Source organism: Cygnus atratus, chromosome 1 (genome assembly GCF_013377495.2).
Source record: "Cygnus atratus isolate AKBS03 ecotype Queensland, Australia chromosome 1, CAtr_DNAZoo_HiC_assembly, whole genome shotgun sequence".
In the NCBI taxonomy this organism is placed as follows: domain Eukaryota; kingdom Metazoa; phylum Chordata; class Aves; order Anseriformes; family Anatidae; genus Cygnus; species Cygnus atratus.
This window is the reverse complement of record NC_066362.1, coordinates 198,370,235-198,392,559: the sequence shown is the minus strand read 5'-3', so window position 1 is coordinate 198,392,559 and position 22,325 is coordinate 198,370,235. Positions and strand designations below refer to the sequence as shown.

Below are 22,325 nucleotides of genomic sequence, written 5' to 3'. Positions count from 1 at the left end.
TGATGTGGAAGAGCAACGTTAGGAGGTTCACTGTTGGTGTTACAGCATGATAAAAAGCTGTTCTGCTTCGACTCCTGCACTCTTTGCTGGCTTTCCCCAGCTCTCACCCTCTGATACATTTGACCTAATTGTAGTGCTTATCTTCCAACTGCTCCTCAAATGACCTCTTGTTAGGACTATTTAATACTAATGTGTCTTCTTGTGTCGTGTAAACTTTTTTTAAAACTAGAATTTTAATGAGCAGAAGAAAGGCACAGCTGTATGATAAAGCTTTCATTAGAGGATTCCTTAATAGAACCTACTTCCAGTCCTTGATTGCATAATCAACAGCTAATGAAATTGTCTTGGTAACAAGAGCTGCGGTGTATTACATCCTCTCCCGAGACTAAGTGGAAAGACAATTGTACCAGCCTGAGAGGACTATTGATTGTTCACAGTTTGAATTTGATTGCCCTTAAGGGGAACTAAACAAGAGATCATCTTCAGCTCTGCTAAATGGATTTTGTTTCCGCTGAAAGTTATTGGTTCACTTTCATACAAGCCGTTTGGGGGGCAATAAACACAGGGAACATAATCTCATTACAGATTTCCTGAATCTGCAAGTTTGAAAGCACCTGTCACCGGGAAACAAATGACAATTGCATATTCCTGGTCCTCTAAGATGAGTCTGTATTTGTGCTTAAATCAGGTGGGAGCCCTGGAGGGATGCCCTAACCTGTTGTGTGTTGCTTGTCTCATTGCAGGAGGGAATCCCAAAGGGAAGTTTGCTCTGGGACTGGTTCAGAACGAATGGAAGGTTTATGTAAAAAGGCCACTAGATCGGGAGGAACAAGATGTTTATTACCTGAACATCACCGCCACGGATGGCCTCTTTGTAACCCAAGCTGCTGTGGAAGTGACGGTCACTGACGTTAATGATAACAACCCAGTCTGTGAGCGGGTGAGTTAGCAACACCCTCTGCAATCTGCTGTGGTGCTGGAAGTGATGGTTTCCCAGTGGATACCACTGTTGTGTTTACAGGATATGCCCATTTTCATCCTGAAGGTCTTAGGTGAAGGATCTAGAGTAACCTGGAGGGAAGCAGGATTCAACAGTCTTGTGAAACCAAGGTGAAAGGATAATGGCCTAGCAAAGGCAGTGGAGGAGTCTCCTCCATCTTCTGCACTGTGGTCTTACCTGGCTTTCTAAAATAAAAAGGGTTGTGAGGAGGCACTGCTATGGGACAGCCACTGCCCCCTACAAAAAAAAAAAAAAAAAAAAAAAAGACTTTTCCTTCACGATCAGTGTGGAAATGTCTTCAGTCTAATCTAACTCCAGCCTTCCCGAATGTGTCAGGTGGCTAGCAGCCAGAGACACAGTGAAAAAGGTAGAATATAGCTTACTCTCAAGCTGTCAGGCATGCATGCAGTATGCACTATAGCCTGACCACAGCTTTCACAGCATCAGCTGTCTCTTATTCTATGGAGAGGCAATGTGGGAAACCAGTATTACTGTGATAGGAAGGTGTACGTGAAACAAAAGGCACTATGAAAACTAGATTTCCTTAACAGTACAGCTTACAGAATCTTACTTATATATATCCGTATGTATACACATATGTAATTCCCATCATTACATTATCACTGATGGACCATTGTCATTGCAAGCATCACTCCAGGGAATCACAATCTGTATCTCCCTCAACACTGCTGGATGATGTGATAAAAACAGCTGTCTTCATTAGCACACTTATCCATTTCATGGGTGTTGATGAAAGAAATGGAAGACAGAAAATGTGACTGCATTTTACACCTAAGACTAGTCCTGTTAAGAGTCATAATGGCATTGTTTTTGTAACACCTCAAGGCTTAGCAGTGCTGTGAATTTCTAGGACTGTATTACATAAAGGAAAATTGTTTCCTGTATAGAAAAATGCACTACAGAGAGTTTTTTAGAAAAAAAAAAGTTGTAAGATAGCTATAAAATACTGTTATTGCATAGCTTACATTTCTGTGTTTTTTTTTGTTTTGTTTTGTTTTTGTTTTTGTTTTTTTTTTTCTCTAGGTTGCATACACAGCACTGTTTCCTGAAGATATTCCATCAAACAAAGTCATTCTAAAAATCAAAGCTAAAGATGCTGACATTGGGTCCAATGGTGAAATTCGCTACTCTCTCTACGGTCCTGGGAACAATAAATTTTTCTTAGATCCAGAAAATGGTAAGATGACAACTAAATGTTTTCAGATAGCCTTCTTAATCCCTCAGCTTCAGCGGGTACCAGTTTCCTTAACTGGAGTTAGGTTACATTTGGTTATCAGCCAGTTCCAGTTCTGACAGGCATGGATGACCACTTTGGAGGTGGTGATTGCAGGAGGGAGGAGGGACATGTTTGTTGGCCGGGTTGAGCGTTGTATTCAGGGCAGCAGAAACTGACCCTTTTGTTTCCCAGCCAGACCTCAAGTTAGGTCAGAGGCATGGGGCCCTTGTCCTGGAGTTGTCTTGGTGAAGAAAAGGGGAACCTGCCAGCAAGGTCCTCCTTCACATTTAGACTTTATGTCTTCCACCCTGATCTGGAATTACTGGTTTTTATACCATGTAACAACAACATTCTTTTTATACCCAGACTTGAGTGGAGAAAGGATATCAGTAATGAATTTGTGGGCACAGGGGAGTGCTACAAAGGTGTTGTTCATTTGGCATAGCATCTGCAAAAAGATGCTTATCTCTGCTAAGGTCCAGATTTTGTGCTTGTCATAAAGTAAAGCTAAATAAAATAATTTTTCCATGAATAAAAATCCCACTCTTTTGTTACTTCTGTTACTTCTAGGAATTTAGTTTCTGTTATGACAGCCTAAGTCCATCCCTGTGCAATGCCTCCTCCACCTGGCAAGCAGGAGGCAGCACCTGATATTGTCGTAGTACTACTGACAAGAGGCATTCGGAGAGCTGTGCAGTGTGTGGAAGGGAAGTTTTGCACTCCTTAAGAACAAATTTTGTATTTTACTGCAAATTACTCCCTTTACCAAAATAAACCAAAACTTACTCTTTGACTAATAATGGCTGTTTGCAGATGTGGCCACGTTCGCTGTCATTTGTCAGTGCTGTGGAAAATGGATCATGGATAAAGTTCTCACAGTCCGAGTGAGAAACTGTCTTTGCTGCTAATGTTTATTGTGTTATAAGAATAAGAATTCATATTCAAGCTAGATGCCAGAGGCATCTACAGGAATTCAGAGGTGATTGGAGGTTAAAATGTGGGAGAAGAGATTGGTTCTGTTTTGAACGGTAGCATTAGAAAATTTTGCAGTTCATTATGGCTGCTGTCATCAGTAGATTCAGGGTGCTTTTCTAAGTCTTGAAGTCTATAAATCTTGAGAGTAATAAAAGACAGACTTCAAAAAACATACCATGTTATGCTCTTAGAAGTTGCAGATTCTCGAAGGCCACCATGCGTGGCTTGTCCTCCCTGCACTCATGCTGCCAGCTCATTTGGTTGGGTGGAGAGAAGTGAGAAGTGACACCGTTGTGATGTTTTAATCTGTTCATTGGAATAAGCAAGGTTGTTTTTTCTTCTTGTAAATTCCAGTTAAGTACATGTTTTTGAGCTACTCCCACTGTCTAGAATTAGTGATGTTGCTATGGCAGTAATGATGACTGCTGCTTTAAATCAATTTCAGGTGAGCTGAAATCCTTAGCCCCACTTGACCGAGAGAAAATCCCTGCGTACAACCTGATTGCCCGAGCTACGGATGGCGGTGGCAGGTTCTGCCAATCGGAAATCCATCTTATTTTAGAAGATGTGAATGATAACCCACCAGTGTTTTCATCTGATCACTACACCGCATGTGTCTATGAGAATACTGCCCCTAAGGCGTTGCTAACAAGAGTCCAAGCCACTGATCCTGATGTCGGTAAGAGAGTAACACTGAGAACAGTAACTAATGTTCAGGAAGACTCTGAGTTGGTGGAACTGCAATGCAGATGAATTTTTCTTTCATCTTTCCTCATTCTTTCATCTTTCTTCATCCTTTCCTCTTTGTTTCTGGATCCTCCCCATTTTTCTGTCTTCTCTTTCTTTACCTGGAAATGCTCATGGCCAAGCTTGGCATGATGGTGTTACAAAAAGAAAAAGCATTGCAGCAGCTACAGAAGTGTGTAGTCTTTTATTCTCTTGATCAGTGGTAATTTTTTGGGGTAAATTCCAACTTTCTTCCTCCAGCAGTCTCACCTCCTTTCTTGAGCCATGGTTTTAGACGCCCATGCCTCTACATAGGCAAATAATATAGTTACGTGCTGTAGGGACTTATATGTGATTAATCACAATATTGCTAGAGTTTTATACTGCTCTAACTCCCATTTGTTCCAGCTGGTTACCTTAGCATGAAGCTATTGTTGTACATTGTGAATGTACATTATAAATGGTCTAGCTGTTTAAGTGTAGAGTCTTTTGAAGTGGAATAGTTTATTATATGAGGACCTTAACCTTGAAATCTAGGCCCAGTTATAAATATTTAAAAATATTTTTCATAGCACAGTGGTAAAACCTGATGAATATCAGATTTTGTTCTCAGCTTATTCACTTCAGCTGGAATAAATAAATCCCATAATTTATTTTTTCTTCCTGTGGTTTTGGAGATGTTTTGTAAAAACTGTGGCTTAAGTAGCTTCACATAAAAAGCAGACCTTTCACTGAATGATAAAAAATAATTAATTTAATATATATTTTTTTAAGTACAGTACATGCTGGAAGTCTCAGTTTTTACTAAGGTTGATAGTGTAAATATACAGTAATCAGTAAAGGAGCAGAAAGCATTCATTAAAGTATCTGTGAAGTGCTGCATTATATGCTTGGCTGAAAAATCACTATTAAAACTTATGACACTGTCCTGCAGTGAAGAGCCAATTACTGGTAGTTAGCTACTGAAGTCTGAACACCCAGTGTTGTTGGTTTCCATTGTTGTCTTTATTACCATTTCTCTCATAGGTGAGATGACATTCAAGGAGTGGAGAGACACAGGGGATTAGAGTTGAAAGTTGTCAATAAAAGTTCCTGTTAGCACCAACTTTGCATAATAAGATGGTTAGCTATGAAAAAAAAAAAAAAAAAAAAAAAAAAAAACGATCTAATTGCTACATCTTCTTTCTGAAACAAGATAAGTTAAAGAGAGGGATGAATTAGAAAAGGGTATACCCTTCCTTTAATGACTAGACTTGAAAATCAGACAAGACATTATCATATAAAAGTGACTCTGGTCTCTAAAATATGATTTTATATTAATTACTGTTCTATTAATACTATTTATTCTATTGATACCAAAATCACTGATTCCTGTTGCTGCAAAATGATAAAGTTTACGTAGTGTAATGTTCCCAACGCAGAGTAGAAATACATTATTGATATTCTCCATGGGATACGATATTCCTGTAGGGTCCTGTGGAGAGTTATCCTAAAAACATAAATGAAGCTGGGAATCATCATACAAATCAATTTTTGACATTCAGGAAACATTTTACAATCCATCTTAAAATTTGACAGTGCTTATGCTCTAGGTTTTGGAGAACCAGGTACCATAAGCGTAAGAATATTGATGTAGAATCCATTGAGATAAAACTTGAGATAAGTCAATTTGTGGTCTGCAACTGCCTGCAACTAAACAGCATTTAACATAAAAGTGGAAATATTGTCGTCAGACACTGCCGGATAATTAAGATAATTTCTAGGTAACAGGAAAATAGTGTTGTATCTGCTTTGTGTCTTTGTCTCTTAAAGTTCCTGAACTCATAATATTCTGGGAGTTTTCAGGACTGGAACATAAGTTGTTTCATATATTTGTAATTTGGTTACATGCTTAGAAACTGCCTGTGCCACCTGGACACATTGAAGGAGAGCTGTGATTTTTCTTCACAGTATTCAGCAGGAAAAAAAAAAAAAAAAAAAAAAAAGAAAGAGAAAAAAAAAGGTTTAGCTATTGAGAACTTAACTGTAGTAGCATGCAAGTTGGTTTCCATTTAACCTCTCCATGTATCTAGGCATCTTAAGTTAAATGAATGCTTAGAGGAGAGAGTGGATACACATATCCCTTTGTTAAAATATTGATAATTTTATTATAAAACAATATTTTCTCCCATCCTTTTTTCCATTGGAAAACCTTAATATTTCCACAAGGTAATACTTCCTACTAACTTGCCACCATCAGGTTTCGACATGTGCAAACTAAGAAATGAAGGACAAGTGCTGATTTTACAGTTTGTTAGAGGAGTTCACAGGAAGCAGGTAGATTTTCCACCTCCCACTGTCTTCAAATCAAAGTGCCAAATTACTCCATTCTGTTCAAATTAGGGCAGAAGAAAAGCTGGCATGAACACTGATGCGTAATTATCTGAGCAAGCTCATCAGACAACTGCAATATCAGCCTGTTTCAAAGGAATTAGGGTTATGCTAGAGCAGCAACACTGAGAAAACGTACATGGGACTTTGTGGCAAACACAAAATTAGAAGGCTGATAAACATCAAAATAAACCTGGAGCCCAAATTACTACCTGAATTGCAGGTCCATAATCATTTTCAGTGCTGCTCATGTTTTATTGCCTGCATACAGTGCTGCAGTCTGAGTTGTGCAGGATTTGTACTGAGTTGTGTCACTGAAGCTTTTTTTTCCTTCTTCTGGCCATAGGTATTTCTCCTGGGCTATAACTAAAGCAGGTTATGGTACTTGCAGGCAGCAAAAAGGTGGCAGTGCTGTCTGGGAAAACTTTTATGTTTAGGCAATTCTGTGAACTGAACATTCAATGTGTGTGTGTACACTGTGTGCTTGGAGTAGCTCCTCAAAATGAGATGAACTGAGCTGGTTGCAAGCCTGCAAGCCTCACAGCACAGAGCTGGGTGCATTGTCCAGGACACGTGAGTCCCATGTTGGCCATGTGATGCCCCTCAAGGCTCTGTGGGTGTAGCACAGGTACACGTGAGCTTGGCTCGTTTAGGGAAAGAAAAGAAGGCTGAACAAAAAGCAAAAATTACCACGTATTCTGACAAAAGTAGGGAAAAGCAGAGATCTGATTTTTTTCATGAATGATCAGAAACAAACTCAGTATTTGAAGCTGCAGTACTCAAGTAGGTTAGAGGGAGAAAATGGGTGTTGAAAGCCTAATTCAGAGAGCTGGGATAATATTTGAGGCTATCTTAGGTAAGTTTATGCAGACAGGTTATACAGGTCAATTGTGCTTGAGTTTGGCTGTGCATTTTTTAAAGAGTTGTGTAGAGTTAAATACTCCTTGGGCCAAGATTTACGAGACAGATTCTGTAGCCCTCTGATTAGTGCCTTTAATGTGGAGAGTTTTAATCAATCAAGCTTTTAATAGTCCTGGTTCTCGGTGTGGGAAACTAATTATTCACCTCTTCATGTAAAGTGGAAGAACTGCAGCAGAAGGGACTGAGCCCTTCTGGGGAAGCCATTTGACCTTCTGTTGGGAGACATCTGCTCTCTAACCCTGCCCTCCACCACGAAGTGCAGGGGAGCAGACTGTGGCCCATCATCTGCCCGGTGGGCTGCTGGGGAAGCTGGTGAACTGGGGGAAGGAGGCCATTTGCTTTCTGCTTCTGATGGAAAACTTTAACTTGGATTTGAAATAAATCTATGACAAAACTGATGCTTTCCCAGCAGTCTTAGGCCTCAATGAATTTTGATGTTCCAATAAAGACTAGGTTTGCCAAAAAAATACAATAAAATCCCTTACCATGTACACTTGTAAGGCAGGTGCACAGGAAATAAGAAATGTTTTTTTTTGTTTGTTTGTTTGTTTGTTTGTTTGTTTTTTGTTTTTTTTTTTTCCCTAGGGAAGAATGGTAATGTAGACTCTCCTTTAGATTTCAGTCAGTCCAGTCTGGAGTGTATCTACCCCCAGGAGGGTTGTGCAGTAAAAGTATTATATCATATTTTCCTTCTTGTACTCTTGTTCAGGTCAACAAGAAAACTGAAGAATCAATTAAAAGAATAAAAACTAAATACTTGTAAAATAATGACCAAGGGACATAGCACTCTGGGGTTTATGAAACAAAACAGTTGCCTGCAGACAAAACGAAACACTTGCCTGCATCAAAGTGTTGGTGAGCACAACACAAGGTGGTTCAGTGGGTGACCATTTCCAGCAACATGTGTATGGAAGTAAACTAGTCAAGATTTCAGCTGTATCGTCAATGGGCTTTGCTCTTGAAGGAATTAGGGCAAGTGAGCCTGTTGCACACCAAGCTGTGCCACACAGGGAAGAGTTAAGTGCTGCCAGGTGAGATCGCAGAGAAGCAGGCAAGGCGGTCACAACCTGATTAAAGAGCAATTTTCTGTATAATGCATAATGGCACATGAAAATACTGAAGGCAACATTGATTTTGATGTTTGCTGGCAAAGCAAATGTACAACAAACTTCTGCTTCACATGTGGTTTGTTTATGTTAGACAGGTACCTTAAAGTGGGTCTAGAAAAGTTTGAGGCATTCAGGATCTGAAAAAGAAAATGAAGATTGAAATGTGCATAAGAAGAATAACACAAATAATAGGATAGAAGAGGTAATAAAACCCAGCTACTAGGTAGATAGCTTTGGCAGTGAAGCCAAAGCTAGCTAGATGATGTTTCTGAGCGTTTATAAAAAATATGGCAAGGATGGCTCATTCTCTTTAAAAAGCATATGTGGAGCGTCCTGTATCTTTACTCACCTCTTTGCCCCACTGCCTTATAAAATGGTCCAGGGGATAGTATACTAATGTAGGATATGGAAAACCTGAATTATCTCTTCCTCTTTCTGAAGCTATTCAAAACAACATTGCATAAGTAAAGGGTTATACAGACTCAGGTTACAGGTGAAGTAGAGGGTCTTTTCCACCATCACTGAAGCTGTTTTGAAAAGGGTTTCAGGAATCAAAGAAAAAAAACATGAGTGAGAATTGCTCTGTAGCATGGTGGGTGACTGGATTCTGTGCTCTGTTCCCCAGGGCTTATTCAATGAAAAGTAATAGCCTATAGCAATGTACCTACTCCTTTTGTTCTATAGGGAGAGTGGGAGGACAAAGTCCCACATCCCCCTCAGCTAAGTTTAAAAAAAAAATAAAAAAATAAAAATTTTTAGCTATTATTGAATTATAAAAAGAGCCCAAAACTGTCATCATAGAATCACAGAATGGTTTGTGTTGGAAGGGACCTTAAAGATCACCTAGTTCCAACCCCCTGCTATGGGCAGGGACACCTCCCACCAGACCAGGTTGGCCAAGGCAGACTGGTTAGTCCTGAGGACACCTACAGGTTCAAGTTCACCCAGAAAGCTGTTCAGGAGAAAACATAGCTTTTGCCTTCTAATAAAGTCAGGAGCACTTTGAGGAATGCAGAGATGCTGCACATTGGGCCCAGGAAAAATTGCCAAATAAAAAATGATAGTCAGACTCAGTGGAGTTAAGACTTCTCTAGTGATAGGAGGTATATAAACAAGGTGTTTGGGGATTATTGTAGAAAACACAGGTTTCTACCTAAATAAGCCCTGCTTCATATTCCATATTTTGCTTCCCACACCTTGACACTTAGGAGACCCAGTCCTGTTAGCAGTCAGACTATGCGACCCTATTGTTGAATCCTTCAAAGAGTCAGATTTTTAAAGCTGCAAATAGGTAGTCAGGGGAGCTCAAGCACCCATCTTGCATTACAATAATGTGTATCTGTGTATTGAGATGACTCAGAGTTAGTCTGTGTTCAGCAAGCAGAAGTCATCAAAACACTCTTATTTCCTTCTGCGACATCCTAAGAGGCCAGATAGAAAGGAAAGAAACATGGGTTGTATGGCCTTGGTGCTATCCTTATACTTTATCATTCCCATGAATTTCTTTTATTTTTGAGATTTCCAAGACATTATTAACAGCATGGAGTCAGAGAACTAGATGCATGACAAACAGGGAGAATTGTACCTCCTGGATTGTTTTGACTGAATAAGCCCTGTAATTGAATTGGGCCACTGAAACATACATATTTATGTCTATGTGCATGTATATATATGTATGGATGCATACATACATATAAATATATATGCATTCTCCTGCTACAGACCACTATTTCAGCATAGTGCTAAATTGCCCAGTGTTGTCAGATGCAGCATAACTCTAAATTAGGTGTATCCGAATGGTGTTTACACCTCCAATTACTTCATAGCTTCTCTTCACTTTGAAAACATAATCAAGCTTATGCCTGATAATCATGAAGAAGTGAAGTACTCAGGATCACTGATGGAAACAACTTCTGTATGCCCACACCCTGGACCATATAAATCCCTGCTAGAAAAGAGGACAGTGAGCCAGTCAGCAAGACTTCATCTCCCCACTCAAGAAAACAACACCCAACCCAGCTGAACCAGAAAACTCCTTTTGGAGTTAAGGCTGTTGTTTCTCCACAGAAGAGGAACAACATAGTGAAAGCATGTCTCAGTACATCTTTTGTCAAGATTTCTCTCTCTTTCATCTCAAAATGATGGAGAAATATAAAATCTGGTTTAGTGTTTGTCTTCTGTCTTGTTTATTGTTAATGAAGTTGTGGACTTTTAACTACCAGTAACTGGTGTTGTAGTTAACATTTAGTTGATCACAAAATGTGCTAGGTGCCACTGTTAACAATCACACCATGAAACAGAGGAAAGAGAAAGCACAATAAATAATCAGGTAAAATGCCTAAACTTAACTGCTAAGTTGATAAGCAATAACTATTTTTACAGCTCTCTTTCTGGACACTTTTTCTGTTTTACTTCTAGTTTGTTTATTTTTAATGCTTGCCATTATTTTTCTTTCCCAAGGTTTTCAAAATGTAAGTGAGCAGACAACAAAGTTAAGCCTCACTTTCCATGGATAAACAAGAATGAGTGGGCTAGCTATACTTGGGGAAAAACATTAAATAATGAGTTCAGGTGACAGATGAAAACTAGAGAGGAGTAACACACTATATAAGGTCTTGAATATGTATAAATTTCAGATCGTGTGTGATGCAGCCAGCAGGTAATGCCCACTGCAGAATCTCACTGTCATATGGGGATTGTGCCTGTTGTATTAATGCTCAGCCTTTTACTGATGTTCATCTGGATCAACCTGCGTTGTAACTCCACCATTTTCAATTGACTTAGACAAGGAGCAATTTCTTAATTATAAAGAGAGAGATTTTATTTCCCTGTTTTTATTTAAAGCAGTAATGACATAGAAGATCTTATTATGTGACATTCAGTACATGTTCCTTTGTTTTAGTACAGAAGAAAACTAGAAAAATCCCTGCTGAAGGATGGCATTTGAGGTACTAGATGGCTGTTGTACAAGCTCTTCACACCAGAGATTTGGCAAAGGGCAATATTCTATCATATGCTAATACAGGTCTAAATGTAAAATGTGCTAGCTTTTACCTTTATTTTAAAAATATACTGCAATCCTCTTATAGGAATAGTAATTCCTGTAAAGCTTTCCATGTTCAAATAGCTTATGTTTGTGATTGGCACCTTAGAAATTTGAGAAGTTTAAGTGAGTTAGTGAATAGAGAGAACACAGTTTGCAAACATTAATCCCCCAACAGCTGTGGGCAAGCAGCGTGGGAGGATTGCTTTCTTTACCAATCCAGGAACCGTGGTGTTGGAGCAGTTGTTTCCTTTCCACAAAAGAAAAAAAAAAAAAAAGTCTTTATAATCACAGCAGAGTCTACCATTGTCTCCACAGCAGTGCTGCCACTGACACAAACTGGTGGACACTTCTGTCTGGGCAAATGGTAACCCTGAGCACTCAAGTATTTTGGATTTCAGTGGAAATAACTCTCTACCTCATCTTTGCCTCCTGCCTGTTTAGTTTCCTGACTTGAGCCAGGAAGCTGAGGGGAGACAGCTACTGATACAACACTTCCTCCAAAGTGCTTTTTCTTCTGCAGCTTTTCATTGAATTCATTGTCCTCCCAAGGAACAAGTGTTAGGCTGCATCCCCACAAAGCACTGTAGAAGGGCAGCAGGCTGCTGAGACATGTATTTTTCCTTCTTTTCTGCCTCTGTGTTCAGGCTGGAAGCCACCAAGGAGTGGTATCTGTGAGTGTCCCAGCTCAGGCCCTCAGCACTGACCCATGCATAAAATTATAAATTCACCTGTAAAAGACTTTATTGCAGGTCCCATGGCCAAAATAAGGTTGTTTTGATCATCAACCTGTTTTGATCATCAATGCAGATAGTTTGTTCTGTGATAACCCTGGAAGTTCTGTATTCCTCTCTTGTTTTCCAAGAAAAGAACACTTGCCTTCAAGAAGTAACTCTCTCCATTTCTGCCTGAAAATTACTTGTCTTAGGGTTAGCAACCAGAACACCATAATGTGAATCTGAACAGGCTCCTTTGTGGGACCAATAGCAATCGCTTATCAAAAAGCATTATTCATATTTTGTTAATTAACTGTCATTACCTTTAGGCAGCAGAGTACGAGGAGTGTGGTCTCATTGTATATTGGTCAGGTTGCAATCACCAGAGTTACCAGTTCTTGTATGTGAACTCACCCCATCCAGTGTCTCATGCACCAAAATCTCTCCCCACTTCCTCATGCAAGATCTCCTTGCTGCGGTTTTGAGGTGCTTTGAGACACAAGTCATGGGTAGGCCATCTCCTTTCCAGCTACTTTTGCCCTTAAAGGGAATAAAATCTATATATCTTGTGTGTTGTGGCAAGAAACACTGTGATGAGTATCAAACAGGGTCTTTGTGCCAGAGGAAAACCCAGACCAAGCTCAGTCTCTCATGCAGTCGCAGGCACATAGGCATGGAAGATGTGTGTTAAGGTCCCTGCTTAAGAGAAGTGCTTAATTCTGTATAGAAGCTGGCAGATAACAAGAGATCCAAGTACATAACTCTAAACAGCTTTACAGTTGAGATGTGTGTGTAAGTTGACTGTTCAACTGCATGCTCTGAATTGGGCAAAATCCACTTTTCCAGCGTCCCTAGGGATCAATTCTAATTAACAGCTCATTAACTGTTCTGGTCAGGTCTGTCCCTGTGGAGGTTAGAGGAGGATTTCTAGCAAAAGGAGATCCTTACAGAAATGCAGACACATCTCCAGACATTCAGACCTTCAGAACCTTCCACTCTCCAGAGGGTTTTATTCCTTCTTCGGTTCCGTCGCCGTAGCTGATTGTCAGGTGACAGCACATTTCAACACTTCTGTGAGGCTAAGTGAAGATATGAGCATGGTCTCCATTAGGCTGCAGGGTGTTCAGGGTCTAGGTGTTCCAAAACAAAAGAGTCTCCAACTGGCTTGTGTGCTGAGCTCAGTTCTTCATGTGTAAGACAGAAGTAGTCTCCTCGTCTGCCTCGCATGCTTTGCTGAAGGAGAGCTTCTCTGCAGGTTTTACATTTGTGATGCTGTGAAAAAAAAATCTGGTTCATTACAATATTGGCATTTAAACTTTTCTTAATTCTAAAGGCATTTGAACATTTGAAATATACTCTGGTGTCTCAAGCACTGTGTTAAAACTTTATTCCCTTAGGAGGTCAAACAGGAATTCCTAATGCTGAGCAGGGTCTGGGACTTTGTAGTTGCTCTAGCTTTTATGTGAGCATGGTTGAAGAAAAGAGTCTCCCAGCTCCCCCTTGTGTGGATGCTCTACTCCTGCTACGTCAAGCAGAAAACAAATGTGATTTGTGCTGCTTTTGATCAGTCATTTCTACAATGCTTTGCTGCTGGAAAGCAGAATAATACTGTCACAAATTTTAAATTAACAAAATATGCCTAGAAGGGATTGGTAGCTCTTGTTCATTTGAGTAGTGTCAGGCTTGCAAGGTCTGTTCTCCAGCAAAAAGGGCAGCAAATTCTCAAGTGAGAGATGTTAAAAACAGAGACACTCCAGTTTAGTGGATCTTTGTGTTTTAGTTATAATCCTTTAGCACAGAACCCAGGACCAAAGCACAGAAACAACCAGCATCAAGGGAGCTTGAGTGAGGTTGCATTTGTGTTCACATTTAATTAGATTTGAAATGGCTATCCCCCTGTAGTACAGCAAACAACTAAGTCAGTACCTTCCCCTCAGGCCTTATTACTAGCAACTTTAGCATGGATCTACATATTCAGCAGCCGGGTGGATAACTGTTATGTATCGGGAAATATGGGCAGGGTTTGAAAAACATGGGCTATTGTACAATTCAGTTTTTGCTCTCAAACTAGGGGAGTGGGGGGACTTCCCTTTCTAAAATGTCCATGTTCTTGCAGGAGTTGTTTGATGAAGCTTTTGTCTAAAAGTTATTGTCTTATGATAATATTTTGCTTCTCAACACAGGAATCGAGGCAGCACTGGTAGCACATACATTCTGTGCCACCTGATGTATTTTTATGTGTTTATTTTTCCCTTATGTACATTTCTATTCCTTCAGGATGTGCTCTGAGACATTTCCATTTTCACTATTCTGCCTGTCTTACCTAATTCCATTGTAAGCTTTTTTGGGCAAGGAACAATCTGGATACTGCTTTCAGGTTTCATTATGCAGCACTTCTGCAAAGTGATCTTTTTAAAAAGTATCATGATGAGGGAAGGAACTCAAGTCATCCACAGAGATCTGACGTGTGAGAAGAGCATGTTCTGATCTCCCAACCCTTCAGCAATGCTGTACCTTCACATACTCTTACCTCCATGTTCTCCACACCAATTGGAAATGATGAGTGTGATAGCAGATTTTGATTAGGTTTTCTATTAGGCGGTTAGAGGGAGGGTTGTTTTGCTTTTTTATTTTATTTTTTATTTCACATTATCATTTTCACATCTGCTTCTCTTTTAGGTGTGAACAGAAAAGTTACTTACTCCCTCGCAGACTCGGCAGATGGTTACTTCTCAGTTGACCGCTCATCAGGAATCATTATTTTGGAGCATCCACTTGACAGAGAGCTTCAGTCGTCCTATAACATCAGTGTAAAGGCCTCAGATCAGAGCATTGTGCTGACCTTGTCCTCTTTTGCTACTGTTACCATTACAGTACTAGACATTAATGACAATCCCCCCGTCTTTGAAAGAAGAGATTATCTTGTCACTGTGCCTGAAGACACTTCACCTGGCACTGAAGTCCTCTCTGTTTTTGCTACAAGCCAGGACATTGGCACTAATGCTGAGATTACCTATCTCATCAGATCTGGGAATGAGAAGGGGAAGTTCAGGATTAACTCAAAGACAGGTTTGTAAACTGGCTCTTACTTGTAATACAACATGAAAATGTCAGAAAAAATGTGAGTGCTTTGGAGAAACCTCCTGGACCATAAAAAAAGTTCCAAGGACAGAGACTCAGAGCTTGTCAATGTGAAATTAGTTGCACAGTTAGAAACCGACGTTATGTTGGATGTGGATGTAAATTACAGTCCCACTCAGTTGCCCTGACTTGAGTGGAGAATGGCTTTCTCCATTAGTATTTCTGTTGAAGTCAGCATAGTTGTGACAGCCCATTAGCCAAGCTCTGCAACCCTGTCAGTAATGTACACTTGTAATGTTTAACTGCCTATCAGCTGAGTAAAGCCTCAAAGATCTGGACCACAGCAAGCATCAGACAGTGCTATCAGCATCAAATAGCTAGCAATCCTACCTTGCCAGGCAGTGACCACACCATTTATACAACTCTGTATAGCTTCACTGACAGAATCACAGAATGGTTTGGGTTGGAAGGGACCTTAAATACCATTCAGTTCCAACCCCCTGCCATGGGCAGGGACACCTCCCACCAGACCGGGTTGCTCAAAGCCCCATCCAGCCTGGCCTTGAGCACCTCCAGGGATGGGGCATCCACAGCTTCTCTGGGCAGCCTGTGCCAGGGCCTCACCACCCTCATAGTAAAGAATTTCCTCTTTATATCTAATCTAAACCTACCCTCTTTTAGTTTAAAACAATTCCCCCTTGTTCTGTCATTATCTGATTGAGCAAAGAGTTGCTCTCCATTTTTTGTTCCTAATTTGTCTTGTCTGACAGTTGAATTCAGCCATTCTGGTTTGGGGTTTTTTTGGTTGTACATCACTGAGGTGGTTTCACACTGATGGGCAGCTCAGCACCACTGCACTGCTATCTCAGTCGTCCTCTTCAAAAGAATAGGGGGAGAAAAGATGATGAAAAAAGGCTCATGGCTTGAGATACGGACAGGGAGATCACTGACCAATTACCGTCATAGCCAAAAAATCTCAGTGTAGGGAGATTAATACAATCTATTGCCTATTGCTAACAGACTAAATCAGTGAGAATTAAAAGCAAACTACAAACACCTTCCCCCCATCCATCCTATCCCACCTTCTCCCCCCGAGCAGCACAGGGGAACGGGGAATGGGGGCTGCAGTCAGTTCCTGACGCTTCATCCCCACCGTTCCTTCACGGTCACTCTCTGCCCCTGCTCCACGTGGGGTGATTCTTCTGCGCTTCCTGTAGTGGATGCCCTTACTCTTATGCCATTCAGGATGACCAGTGCAAATCTGCCACATGAGCTTCTGAGCAGAACAGCCTTGATTTTGAAAGCTGAAGGTAACACTTGTTTGAGTGCAGCTGTAATAACCAGTAACCTGGAAAATCTCAAAATGATGCATTGTGTCATTTATATTACTGTGTGCAAAAATCTCTCTCCAGTCTCTGCAGAGGCCACTGCCTTACATATAAGGGACTTAACATAACATTGTGTGTTGTCTCCTATCTTCATAATGTTGATTAGTGCTAACAAAATTTAAACATAAATACGCCTAAACAGCAATACTTAACTTCACATTTGACAATGAAGCCAAGGAGATAAATCAATAAAAACCCATAATGAAGCTTAATCACACAGGGAAAAAAAAAACTATTTATTATTCATTAATGTGTGACAGCTCCATTATTATCGGTTTAGAGGCAGGAGCCGAGTTTCCAGACAGCCGGGTACTGATGTAGCATGCCTGATCAGGGCTTGAAAAATAATGCTTCTCACACCATTTATCAGTGGGGACTCCCTGCTAGCCACTTGGAAGCTTCTCTTCAGGGCTCCTGCTTTCAGCAAGTCATGCTGAAAGGTAGGATTCATTTGGAGAGAGCCCAGACAAGATTAAGAAGAATGATCTGAGCTATAAAATGAGGCTTACCAGGAAAGACTGAAGGAATTGAGGTTATTTAAGCTAGGAAAGAGAAGACGTGCTGATAGTATTCAAAGTACTTACCTGTGTAAAAGTACCTACGAAGAGGAGGGGAATAAACTGTTTTCTGTGTCCACTCATGATGAAAGAAATTTTGAATTGGCTTAAATTGCATTTGGATTATTTCAGTCAAATGATAGAAATTCCTAGCTGTAACGATTATTAGGTACTTGAATACATTTCCTAAGGAGAACAGGAAAGTGATGTTGGAGTTTTTTAAGAACATTAGAAATGAGTACCTTCAAAAATGACTAGGTTTAGCTGACCTTTGCTGGGTAGCAGTTGGACTAAATGACCTTTAAGCCGTGTACATCCCTTCTCCTGATGAGTCTATACTGAAAAGGATTTGGCTTGCCAAGGTTAGGGATTTGCTTTTAAGTCTTTCCTGCCATGCCCAGTATCATCTCCTTCAAGTCATCACTAGTAATCTGTGCACAACTCACTCCCTCCTTCTTGCTAAAGTTATGGGTACATGGGAGACAAGTAGAGAACGTGCGTAAAAAGCATTTCTGTGCTAGAAGAGGTCTGGGAGAGAGTGAGTCAAGTTACAGATAATCTTAGTTTTGGTTGTGTGGTGTGAGAACCCAAAATTTTTAAACCTGGCTTAGTGGGGAAGTCCCTGTTTAATCACATAAATGATAGACAACTCATTTCTCACAGGGATTCATACCACATTTATTAGTATTTAATTCATGAGAAGTTGATTACGTAGGAGTAAATTTCTGCTTATTTGTCAGTGCTGATTTCCAGAGTCAGCATCCAGTTCTCCCACGGGCTCTGTACATGAGCCCAGGCAAATGGATGGATATAGCCCCCACTTCTCCATCTACAGTAATAAAAGTTATTTTCATGATAAACCGTTAATTACTTCATGTCTTCAAAGGTCCTTTCAGTAGAGGCAACCCAAGCACAATTGGCATCATTCTTTAAGCAAATGACAGCAGCAGAAAACTGACCAAATATTTTTATTGGACTGGGCAGTGTTAAAGATAGAACAACATGTTTTGTGTTTGTGCAGTGGTGATAAATAGCATGCTGTACTACAGTCAAATCCCTTAATCCACAACAGTATTTGTTTTTTGCTGTATGTTGACATTCCTTCCCTTGCTTCAAAGGAGCCATTTCCATTTTTGAAGCTTTGGATTATGAATCGTGTAAGGATTTCTACTTAGTAGTGGAAGCAAAAGATGGAGGTACTCCAGCCCTGAGCGCTGTTTCGACTGTGAATGTGAATGTGACAGATGTTAATGACAACGCGCCAAAATTCAGCCAGGTGGTCTACAGTGCAGTCATCAGCGAGGACGCCGCGGTCGGTGATTCTGTCATAATGGTGAGTGAGGCCACGTGCCATGTTTAGGCAGGATGAGTCCCTCTGTTGCCTGACCTTTAGTAAAATACTGCTGCACTAATTAATAATGGTAACTACTGCATCTTGAATCACCCAAACTGTTCTCTAACCAATATTCTGCATCTGCTTTCCCAATAGCTGCCTGTTTCCCTCCCCCCTCCAAAAAAAATAAAGAAATAGTAGCACCCAATGTTTCTTTTTTTCCCCCTATATGATGTCAAAGACCAATGGTATGTTGAAGGCGTTGTATCTCAGAAGCCAGCTAGAAACAAGTGTGTTTTACTGGAAAGATAGAATTCAACTTCCCAGTGAAATACATTGTATTTATGTTATATTTCATTTGTTATATAGCTTGTTGAGATTAAAACCTTTTATATGTTTTAAGGCTAGAGTTTTGAAAAGGTCCAAGGAGAGTCTCCTGTGACAAGCTGATTGGCTTGATGCTGTAGTGGTGTGCGGTTCAGATATGACTAGTCTGACAGAATACGGACTCCTACTTTTTGGGTCGTTGAGCAGTTAATGGAGCATACAGATGGTTTAATATTTATTTTGCTAATTTTCACTTTTCTCTCAAAAAAGTTGATAGCAGAAGATCTGGACAGTCCTTCCAATGGCCAGATTCATTTTTCCATAGTGAGTGGTGATCGAGACAATGAATTTTCGGTTGATCCTGGCTTGGGACTCGTGAAAGTTAAAAAGAAATTGGATAGAGAAAGGGTAAGACACGTGGGATTTCTTAACTTACAATGACTTTCAGATGTGTATTGATTTCAACTCTGCTGCTAGCCAGTTGTGAAGAAGCTGCTTTTCATTCTGCAGCAATCAGCTTAAGATGCTCCAGCAGGTCTTTTGAATGTTCTTGCGCTTCTTCCCACCCCAGCCCTATCCCCAATTGTATCTGCAAGCCAACTGCCCTGGAAGCGTTCCCATCCTGCACCAACACAACCGCTGAAGCCAGGTTGGGGAAAAAAAGCCATCCTGGATTTTTCCTGTAGTGCCACCGGCAGCTGTTGCTGTGTTAATGAGCTGCCTCCTCTCTCCTGCACGTGCATGCAGCGGTGTGTGCAACGGACTGATTAGAGCGAGCTGCAGATTGTGGCACCAAGCATAGAGCTGAGACCTCAGACATTAATTAGCGCTCTGCAAAACATCTCACTGGGGAGGTGATGTTATGGAGTAGCCAGGCTGCACCGAAAGTGAAAGAGTGCTTCATTAAACGGCTTCTGCAGCTTTGTTTGCTCACTAGATTATTCATTCAGGGTGATTTATCACCATTTTACCATAGCTAGCAATTAGCAGCTTTTAGGAAAAGAAAATAAATAAATAAATGAATACAGTTGCCTGTGCTACTAGCAGGGCAGGAGAGTGCTACGTGACTTCAGAAATCTTGCAACACATGAAGAAATGCATGCCTCCTTCCCCTAGTCATGCGTCTGGGGAAGCTGATTGCTATCCCCAGAACATGGGCTCAGCTGGAAAAGCTCTCTGCTGGAAGCAGAGCTACTGCTTAAAACAGAGGCAAATATCTTTTCTGTGTTATCACAAAGGCGGGATTAAATTGCCAGTGGCTGGTGGCAGAACGACTATACTGCAGACCGTTGAGGATAAGGAAGTAATAATGGCTGTGCTTGTTGAATATTTGCTATTAGGTAGTTTTCTTATATGGCACAGGCTTAATTTCTTAGCATGATTGTGTTTGGTTTCTGCACTTGGCATAGCTACGAGATATATGCATATAAGTCTGCATTCAAACACACACTTTCACCCTCACCAATCTGTGCGTGTTTAAGGCCAACTCTCAGATCTGCATTCTTCTAAGTTTCCCTCAGTTAAAGTGAGCTGTAATATTGTCTTTTCCTTTGCTTCCTTGGCACATTTCCTAGACACAAGTGTCTCTGACCTCGTCAGGGGAAATGATACATGATGCCCCATCTGCTGTAGATCCCCAAAGGCAGTGCTGACTCCCAGGTTTTAGCAGTTTAAGGAAACTCATTTCCAGAGCTCTAATCATGTACAAACCATGGCTGTTGCCATTTGCCTTTCTGGGATATGTGGAAATGAAAACAAACTTGCACAAAATTTGGGAAAGATCCCACAAAGGTGTCAATCCTGACTAGCAGTAAAAATTAAAGCTTGAAAGGGAAAAAATTGTTAATGCTCTGCCTCAGTTTCTTGACCTTCCGTAGTTATGGGTTTTTCCTCCTGACTCTGTCACTACACACCCAGCAAATTGCACCCTTCCTCCTCCTTATAAACTACCTAAAAAACATTCCCTTTTTACTATTTTGGTCCCACAGCCCAGAAGATCCTCCTTGTTTCATACATTTAGTCTGTCCTCTTCCCTCCTACCCAAACGGCTTTGACCTTTGTGTCCTTTTGGATTTCCTCCCACCCTAAAAAAATTCCTTTGACTTTTCTTTGTTGCCCTGTATGGGGCCATGTTTTTCCCCTTCCCAGCCCCACGCCAAGAGGCTGGAGTGGGTGTTTTATCTGGCACGCAGGTCATCCTTTGTTCTCCACCCCTCTGAAGGCTTCACAGGCAGACGTGTCGGCAGCTCTCCCTGGAGAGCATGGAGCACTACACGAAGATGGTCCTAAGACAGGAGGCTGACATAAGGATGCAGTTCATAAAATCAAACTGTCATCCATAAACAGTGCATAGATCTCTTCCAAATCGTCATACATGCTCACACCTCACGCACGTGCACATCCATATGTAGAGGGCCCATGGCTGATGCAGCTTGTGGGATGCACTGAACAGCCCACGCTATGCTGAGTTGTTTGTGGCTGTTGCAAACAGGCAGGCTCAAAAATGCCCTTATCTTTTACTGAATGGTGGATAAGAGCCTGTTGCTACAGAGGATGTGTTGTCCCTGGTGATTCCAAATGTTTTTCAGTGTGTGTAAGCCAACTGTCTGTGAACTTTTGCTGGATCTCCATCACCATGTCAGAAACACTGTGTCAAATTGAGGCTTCCTTTAATAAGTAACATATATTATCCTGGAAACCGCCCATAAAATAAATAGAATCAGGTCACATATCCCAGCTGACATCTAGGCTCAGTTCGGATATTATTCGTCTTTTGTTTTTTTGTCTGTCCCTTTGTTTCAGGAATGCATCATCTAGCAAAGTTATTTTAATACAGTGAAGCTGTGTTAGGTTTATTGATAGCCTTATAAAATAGAGTTTGGGACACAGTCTGGCAATAAACAGGCTAATGTTATACAAAGGGCAGGGAAGGTAATGAGGCCAGACATCTTTCCTTAGAATATGGTAGGTGGTGCACTGGATGTAAAGAACATGAGTTAAAATTTAGGACCGCTTTCATGATGATTTAATATTTTCACCTTTTTGCAGATATCTGGTTATTCGTTAGTTATTCAGGCAAGAGACAGTGGCACCCCTCCTTTGTCTTCCTCTGTGACGGTCAACGTGGATATTTCTGATGTGAATGATAACAGCCCTGTATTTACTCCAGCTAACTATACAGCTGTAATTCAAGTAAGTTCATCCTGCACATCAAAACCTTCTCTGACTTTTAAAATGCAAAAGCATTTGGTTTCAGTTAAGCAGCTTTTGATGATTTATCTGCCAAAGATGTATCAAATGATCTTATTTAAAGGAAAGTATAAACACGTCTTTCTTGACTCTTTGGTAAGTTTCTGTTTGCCAAGACTCCTTAACCTCAGCATCTGTCCCACACTTTACTGATCATCCCTGCTGCACCAGGATATGTACTCTGGCCTCCAAAATTCTGAGCTGGGATGAGTTTGCACTTCTCTGCGCTTTGCTCAGGGTATGAGCTTTACTGGTTAGTTGGGCCTGATCAGACAGGGTATGATCGCTCCCCA

The 22,325-nt window shown here is 40.8% G+C and overlaps 1 protein-coding gene across 1 annotated transcript in view; it reads left to right on the top strand.

Moving 5' to 3' along the window:
* Positions 1-22,325, top strand: part of FAT3 (FAT atypical cadherin 3) — a 428,576-nt gene that overhangs the window by 354,994 nt on the left and 51,257 nt on the right. The window contains exons 14-20 of the mRNA XM_035542387.2: positions 744-940; positions 2,045-2,198; positions 3,658-3,891; positions 14,777-15,166; positions 18,242-18,456; positions 19,054-19,191; positions 21,832-21,975. Of these exons, the coding sequence (XP_035398280.1) occupies positions 744-940; positions 2,045-2,198; positions 3,658-3,891; positions 14,777-15,166; positions 18,242-18,456; positions 19,054-19,191; positions 21,832-21,975 (1,472 nt within the window). The remainder of the gene's footprint in view (positions 1-743; positions 941-2,044; positions 2,199-3,657; positions 3,892-14,776; positions 15,167-18,241; positions 18,457-19,053; positions 19,192-21,831; positions 21,976-22,325) is intronic.